This window comes from Morone saxatilis, unplaced genomic scaffold (genome assembly GCF_004916995.1).
Source record: "Morone saxatilis isolate NCDOM2014 unplaced genomic scaffold, NCSU_SB_2.0 Contig0, whole genome shotgun sequence".
Taxonomy (NCBI): Eukaryota; Metazoa; Chordata; class Actinopteri; family Moronidae; genus Morone; species Morone saxatilis.
The window spans coordinates 9,369,491-9,377,620 of NW_023339650.1; the positions used below are offsets into that span (position 1 = coordinate 9,369,491).

At 42.9% G+C, this 8,130-nt stretch overlaps 1 protein-coding gene across 1 annotated transcript in view; it reads right to left on the reverse strand.

The window, feature by feature from the left end:
* The window catches only part of mllt10 (MLLT10 histone lysine methyltransferase DOT1L cofactor), a 49,087-nt gene that overhangs the window by 22,412 nt on the left and 18,545 nt on the right, over positions 1-8,130 (reverse strand). The window contains 4 exon segments of the mRNA XM_035656688.1: positions 3,563-4,060; positions 4,720-4,938; positions 5,747-6,083; positions 6,374-6,469. Of these exon segments, the coding sequence (XP_035512581.1) occupies positions 3,563-4,060; positions 4,720-4,938; positions 5,747-6,083; positions 6,374-6,469 (1,150 nt within the window).

Below are 8,130 nucleotides of genomic sequence, written 5' to 3' on the forward strand. Positions count from 1 at the left end.
ACAAGCCTGAGCTTGTAAAACTTATACCCTATCTGTGTGATCAATAACGTTAAGCCCCTGAAGCAGAACTGCCTCCATCGCCTGACCTTCCTCTTCCTTTTCCCGTCCTGCTCAGTGTGTCTGTAAGCTTCAAAAATATCCACCTTGATTAGTTCAAGCTGGTATTATCTCCATAGGAAATCTATGTTGTCTATTTAGGGAGGGTTAAGTCCAATCTAAAAACTAAGTGGATGGCATCATACTGTTATTTAACAGCTGAATCAATGTTTTGACTAAGAACTCGCTTTAAATTTTGTTTTAGGAGGAAATTTCTATCAAAGCAGCGGGGCGATGGTGAATACTCGGGCTCTATAACTTGTTTTTTGGAAAAAATTCAGACAGTCATTTAATCATAATTTAAAAATGGAATGTGGAGACTGCCATTATGGCAACAGGAAGACATTTGTTAATTTCTCATGATTTTCTACCACCAAAGACAAACAGAAATGTATTCAAACATCTCAACAATGTGTAGAGGGAGCAGAGTCAAGGCCAGTCAATGTAACTGTGTGCGTGTGTGTGCTTGTCCATGTCTGTATGCATGTATCACAAAATGTATGTGGGTATTTGCCATAAAGTGAAAAGGTCGTATCAGTTGCAGACAGTTTGGGCAGACAACAACATTCAAGAGTCTCAATTCAAACTGAAGAGTGATGGACTAGTGTAAATTCTACTGAAAATATTATTACCTTCTACTTATTCACCATAGTTTACTAATGAGGAACACACATATTTTCTGATGCACATGAAAGAGCTGTCACTTTGAAATTGTTTGTCTCCAATATTTTCAGAAGTGTTGTTTGTTAGAGGTTTTCTGCATAATATGTGTGTGTTTGTGTGTGTGTGTGTGTTCTTCAGCTTCAAGGGTTTAACAATCTTTGTTTTGGATGAATTCTGTTTTCCAAAAATTCTTTTAAACTCAATCCATCACAGTTCTCACACTTGTTAAATATGTATAAAAAAGTTAAACTTTCAATCACATTAATAAATGTGAAATTGTGAAATAAAATTTTACAGTGACCAAAAACTGTTTTTATTTATGAATCTCCAAATAATTTCTTCTAATGTAGAAAATAAATTTCCCTAGTACAAGAAATTTCGTCGACAAACTTAACTAATAGGGATCTAAGAGACACATCTCACCAACAAGCTTAATTTGGTATTTAAATGAAATCCTGTTCACTGAACCTTTCCCTGGTTTTCACAACTTCTCTTCACATGTGTTTTGCAGAGAGACCAAGATGCTGATAATTACGTTTTCACTGGGAGAAGGAAAAGAAACTACAGTGAAGAAAACTTTAAAAACAATTACATAAATAAGCTTATCAATACACGAAAATCAGCAATAAACATCTTGTGTTTTTTTGTCTCTTTCCTCATTCTTTATTTTACCCACACTCCCACTGGCCTGAATAAATTCATGTCCACCAAACATCTTTCCTCCCCCACTAAGCTCTACCAGCTTGTCCGTCCCATCGGTGACCCCCCTGCCGTCAAACATTAACCCAGCCAAAATCTAACCCCCTGCCTCTCCCTACCATCCAACACATATCTATCAGGCTAACTATCTATCCATCAGCACAGTGGAGTCAGCAGACAGGATGGAAGGAGGGGGGTAAACGCAAAGATCCTCCCCATTACTGCCCTGCATTAACCCTCGGCTAAATATTTACAGTAGGAAGACGAACACATGACTCTGGGACACACACACATACGCACATATAATGCACAGCCATACATAACCACCACTGTTGTTTTCCCTATCGTCTTTCACCAGCTGTGGTCAGAAATGCCGCCACTGCTGTAGGGAAAAGCACGAGCACCAAAAACTCAGATGGACGTGGAATCACAAACAAAATTATCCTTAACCACCACTGCTGCAAGAGATTATATTCGGAAAGCAAACAGCACCAGTCCTCAGGTTTGACTCACCAACTTGTGCTCAAAGCTACCAAAATATGTAATACCTACTAAACGCACACTTGAAAGCATGACTTTCAATATTTAACTTGTATTTACATATTATTAACAACAACTACATTTGGGCATTTGCAGTGAAACAATAATTCTAAAGTCTAATTGCTGCATTTAATGTTGGTTTAATAACAGGTTTCCTCTCAGTGACATATAACTGATAAAAGCAATATATATGTATGAGAAAATTTGTCAATAACAATTAACAACATTGAATTGGGGGTAATGAACTAATTTTTAAAGTGTCTCATCTGATAAATGTCACCAATGCACATGCAAGTAGACAAACAAATGTTTTGATCAGAATCTGTGTACTCCCACTTGGCAACCACATAATATTTCATACTTCACAACAGAACAATGCTGCTATGAGGAAAAACATGATATTACTACAGATTTATTGTATTCTATGGATGCTCCAATCCAATCAACCTGACACAGAGTGGAATTGTCTAATATTTGTTAGAGATTTTGAAGGTTAAGGACAAATAAATAATTTAACAAGCTGTAATCAATCAGTCTGAAAAGAGTTTCAAAGTACAACTGAAAATATTTTAGAATAAGGACTCATCAAAAATAGAAAATAGGCTGAGTAACAGACAAAGAGCCTGAAGGACGTCTCAAGCAAGAGCCTTGTGTAAAAACTGGCGATCAGCATCGGGTAAGATGATCCTGATAAGTGGTGGATATTGGTTTCATTAGAGAATCTATTTTCTATACTTGCATTTGGACATGGGACTACGCGAACACACGTACACCGTCAGCTGCATAAAGCATCAACAGGTGAGACGGGGATTTGAGGAGTGAGCAGAATGCAGGTAAGAGAGAGCGGCTGAGAGGCAGGAGAGAAACAAAAAAGGGTGGTGATTCTGGAAGAAAGGGGAGATGTGGGATGTGTGGGCTGTACTGAGCCATTTCCATCAGCAGAGGGGAACTCCAAAGCATAAAGACAGTTGCCAAGCAACTGATCACGATGAGAAAAAAAAACAAAAAAAAAACAAAACATACAGACCACTTCCACGTGTGTGAGCAAATAACACCCGCCGCACTCTGACATACACACACACACACACACACACACACAAGGAGCCAATCATAAAGGTGTGTCAAATCCTTGCTATTTGTGATCGGTAATGTTAATACTTTGCTGCACAGAGGCAATCCACATATATTTCTGTTTAATTCATCAGCATTTGGGGGGAATGGAAAGAAAGCTCCACAAACCAGGAACTGGACATAAAGAAGTGCTACAACACTGCCACACAACCACTTCCCTTTTAATCATTGTGATGCCACTATGGTGAGCACGACTGGGCAACTTCTTTGTCTAACATGACACAACTGGCGTATAAATCTTGAAATAAACCAGCCTGTTTCCTGATTTTAGCTTCCAACAACAATTTAATTATTTCTGCATATTAGCTTCAACAAAACTGTGAAGATGATTTCCTAAATGCAACTGACACTGACAGACAGAAGGAGTATTTCTCTTGTTCATTGTTGTGAAACGTTGTGTTTTGTGTGTGTTAACTTGCTGAGTCCTCCTCACCTGGCCCAGTGGTCGTGGAGCCGCTGTTGCTTTGCAGATTCCCATTCCTGAGGAGTGACGGGGACTTCTGAATCCCACCACTGACACCCATGACCCCAAGCCCCCTCTCTCCTCCTCCTCCTCCTCCTCCCCCTCCCCCCACTCCCACTCCTAATCCACTGCTGGAAACTAAGCCCGGCCGGCCTGAGAGCGCTGAGGATGAAGAGGAGGACGGGGAGGCGGTGGAAGAGGCGGTGTTGGCTGTGGAGGAGGTGGGGAGAGTCAGGGAGGGAGCTGGCTCCGAAGGCTTCACATCCGTGGTGAAGCAAGGTCCAAATCTGTTTCGCCAGTTGCCCTTCTTTTTCTTCTTCACCCCATCTTCCCCTCCTCCTGCCGCTGCTCCTCCGATCCCCGGGCCTGAGTTAGAGGGTTGGGGCCGTTTGTAGCCAGTGGACCCACCGAGACTTGTCGCCTCAGTAGCTGTGTGACTATGGGAATTCTCATACAGCTTCCCGCCCACTGAAATGATGAGAAAGCAGAACTGAATATTTAAGCATAAAGCCTGCCTTGGGTGTTTTTGTTGTAGTTGGCTGGCCTGAGATCCATCAAAGAATCTACTTTAGAGGAAAGCACTTCCTGCGTCATCAGTTCTCTTGTAAATTAGGGCTGCAACTAACGATTACTTTCATTATTAATTAATTCCCTGGTTACTTACTCAATTAATCTATTGCTCTGTAAAATGTCAGACTTTGAAAAAGGCCCATTGCAATTTCCCAGAACAGAAACTGGCACATCTAAATAGCTTGTTTTGTCTGACCAACAGTCCTAAAACCCAACGATATTCTGTTTAGTATAATAGAAGGCTAGGAAAACAAGCAAATATTCAGATTTTATTGTGCTTCCATAAAGTTACAGTATTTTCAAAGGACAAAACTGATGCAACAGAGGTATCTATGGAGATATCCTAATTTTTGGTCCCCAATACGGGTCAAGCTTCAAAAACACTGGGTGCTACAGTTCCCATAACGCAACCTAATAAGTATCTTTTGTTAAACCTTACTTACTGGTAAAAGCTCACATACAACATTCTGTTGAAGGCCCCAAGTCTAAAAAATTACTAACTGTGGCATCACTGTAATAATGAGACCAACAAGGTAACCATTAAAAATATCTGCTACCTGCAGACGCTGTAGTGGCGGACATCAGAGAACCGAAAAGTGTCGTAGTTCCCTCTGAAGCTCCGCCCTCCGAGCTCGGCTTCACAAGGCAGCTGCTGAAAGATGGTGGGGAGGAGAAAGTAGTCCCACCCCCGGGACGCAACGATGAATCTGAGAAGCTTAGGAAGTCAGAGGAGGAAGGAGCAGAAGGAGTCTTGCTGGCACTGGTCAACAGGAGGCCTGGAAGAAAGAAGCAGACATGTGGAAAACAGAGACAATGTGAGAAAAAGAGAGAAAGACAGAAGTGTAGATAGACAGGAATGACATGTGAGATGAGAAAGGAAGAGAGAGACCAGGAGTGAGAGGAGGAGAGAAACAACACAGAGGAAACATTACAGCTGGAAAAGTTTCCAAAAGCAGCAGAAAAAAAGATAACCAAAATAAGCATTTTATCTACTCTCCTGCTCTCTATCTGCTGTACAGTCAGCCCCCCCTCATCCTCCCGTGAAACAGATGAACTGCCTTGAAAGCACATGGATGGATACTCCAACACACACACACACACACACACACACACACACAATTTCTCTGCTAGACACACACAAACAAACACACACCTGACAAGGGCAATAGTACAAAACACAGGAGCTCAGTGTGAGCACCGACTCCTTTCAGGTCCTGACCTACCCTCATGTTCTTTCTTTCTCTGTGTGTGTGTGTGTGTGTGCTAGTCTGTTCCCAGACAGGGCCCCCGATTAAAGGAGCCAGTCGAGACGAAGCACCGTTATCACGGCCACACACAAAAGTCTGGGGTCTGGCCAAAATCCAGAAAATGACACAGCACGCGCACACACACACACAAATCTCCCTCTTATTTGGGTTTTAATAGCATTACTGTAATTGCAATTATGCTGCACAGTTTTTTGGTGGGTGGGCAGAGCAGGAAGAGCAGATGATTTGTCATTGTGTTTCCATTTTTCTAACTGCAGGGTTAATTCCCAGTTGTGGGAAAATTAACATACAGGACCATTTGCAGCCATCAATTCACCTTGGTGGAAAGGCCCTGTGGAAGCAGAGGCAGATGTGGAGGATGTTGCCATGGTGACCACGGCGGAGGGGAGGGGTTTCCCTGAGGAGGTGAGAGACTTGCGGCCGCCCCTCTGTCCCACCGCGTGACTTCCACCGCTGTTCTTCTTGTTCTTCACCTCAGACACCGCTTTCCCAGCATCTGCAGCCATGCCATCTTTGGACCCGCCGCCGGAGTGAACGGCTGACACTTCTTGAAAGTTGGCGGTGGTGAAACGGGCGGTGCCGTCGTCCAGTCTCTTCTGTGAGGGTGCTGAGAGAGAGGTGACGCCTCCCCCTGAGCTGCTGCTGTTGTAGGTCTGGAAAAGGGAGGAAGAATAAAATTATGGTTGAACGGAAAGGGAGGACAGGAACCACGAGAAGCACCGGAACACGGATAGAAAATTATCAAAACAATGCCAGTTGAGAAAGGGAGGACCAAAAATGGTGGAGAGGTCAGCGGGAGGACAGGATGTTTGAGGGATACAGAAGTAGAGCAACAAAGGTTAATAAAGGTAATAAAAAAAAAAAAGTCCCTTGCTGTAATTTTTAACCAGCCAAGTCACAAATCACCAAAACAAAGCAGTACATAGTGGAGGGGTGCCCTCACCTTGTCTGGGACCATGATGTTTGGAAGGACGAGGGAGGGTGACATGTCCATGGTCTTCTTGTGTTTCGGTTTATGTCTGTCCCGCTCCTTGTGTTTCTGAGCATGGAGAATAGAAAAAAAAAGGAGAAACAAATGGGTGAAGCTGCTTAAGATATGATACAGGAAGGAGAGGAAGAAAGACAGACACAGAGAGAAAAACTGACTCCAACAACCATTATTTCATAGCCCTCTGCATTTTTGGAACATTGGGAAAACACTGAATGTGGAGACATACTGGACCACATATGTAAGTGTTCTGTGGAAGATTACAGCCAAACAGATGTCAAAAATAAACTAAACTAAGGAGTTATTAGGATATAAGCATAGAAGAGGGAGAACGTGTGTGGCTGACGGAAAGAGACATAGAAAGAGCATTGTATTTCAAAGGCTCGGTCTGAGATGAAAGCTTGGAGATCTACAAACACAAAGAGAGTGGCGGGAGAGAGATAAAAAAGGGGCAGAAGCAACAGGAATTCAGCACGCTGCAGTTTAGAGCAGAGTGTGTCTAAGTGCCTCGCACCGAAGCGCACAAGGTCTTGTCGTTTCATCCAATCATATCCTGCTTCTTGGACGATCACAGCTCAATTTACACCCTCGCTATCACACGCGCCGCCACCCTCCTCTCGCACCCCTGATGTGGCGACTGGGTGCCAGCGCATTTACACCTCACACGCACACCCCGCACCCCGACACCTCTTTGCACGTGCGTACAAGCACACAGGTGCATGTAGACTCGCACACACTTTTATGTGGACCCTCACATGCATGCAGACACACATCCACACACGCGAGACACGCTCTCAAAGACAGGCGGCGAAAATATGCAGCGATCCTGAGAGACGACATGGGACTCAACATGCTTGTAATGCTCAGTGTCATGACAACTCTGAAACACCAGAAACCCGCCCCTCCCCCTTCTTCTCCCCCCAGGGTCTCGTTGAGGAGTGATTGCATGGAGGCTGGTGACAGTTTAGCCAGACTTCCTCTATGACTGGCAGTTAACAGACATCATCAGCCAAATCAGGAGATAGCAGCTCCACTGTAACCTCCCTGCACGCTGGCATCTGCAGAAACTAACACTTTGAGGTTAGGAGTTCTGTCTTTGTGTGTATTTGTGGGTACAACCTTGACTCAAGTCTGCAACTAGCAATTATTTTCCCCTTTTTGTTTTCTGATAGATAGCTAGTAGTTGAAATCATCTTAATCCTCTCTGACAGTAACATATATTTTCTGTATCCGTCTCATTTGTTACACATTTCCCCAAATAAACTGACATATTTCATATCTTTGGAAACGTCTGAATAATTTAAAATAGTGTTCAGTGAGTCTAAACAATATTTGGCTTCACAGCATGAGCTTGTAATGACTGAGCTATCGGTGGGAGTGCTGTATGTTATGGGGTTTTAACCGCGCAGTTAGTCTACAAAATGCTTAACGAAACAGTGAAAAATGCCCAAGCCATAGGTGGTGTCTTTAATTTGCTTGTTATGTCAGACTAACTGATTAACAAATATAATCAATTTACAGTGATATGATAGTAACGTCTCACATTTAAGCAGCTAAAACTAGTAAATGTTTGCCCCTTTTGCTTGATAAATTACTTTAATTATTATCAAAACTGTTGGTTAATTTAATCAGGGTTTTCAGTTTACAGCCTGCTGTTGCTCTGTACAATGACGCTGCTAAAAACAAAAAAAGTGCAGTAACTTTACCAAAAA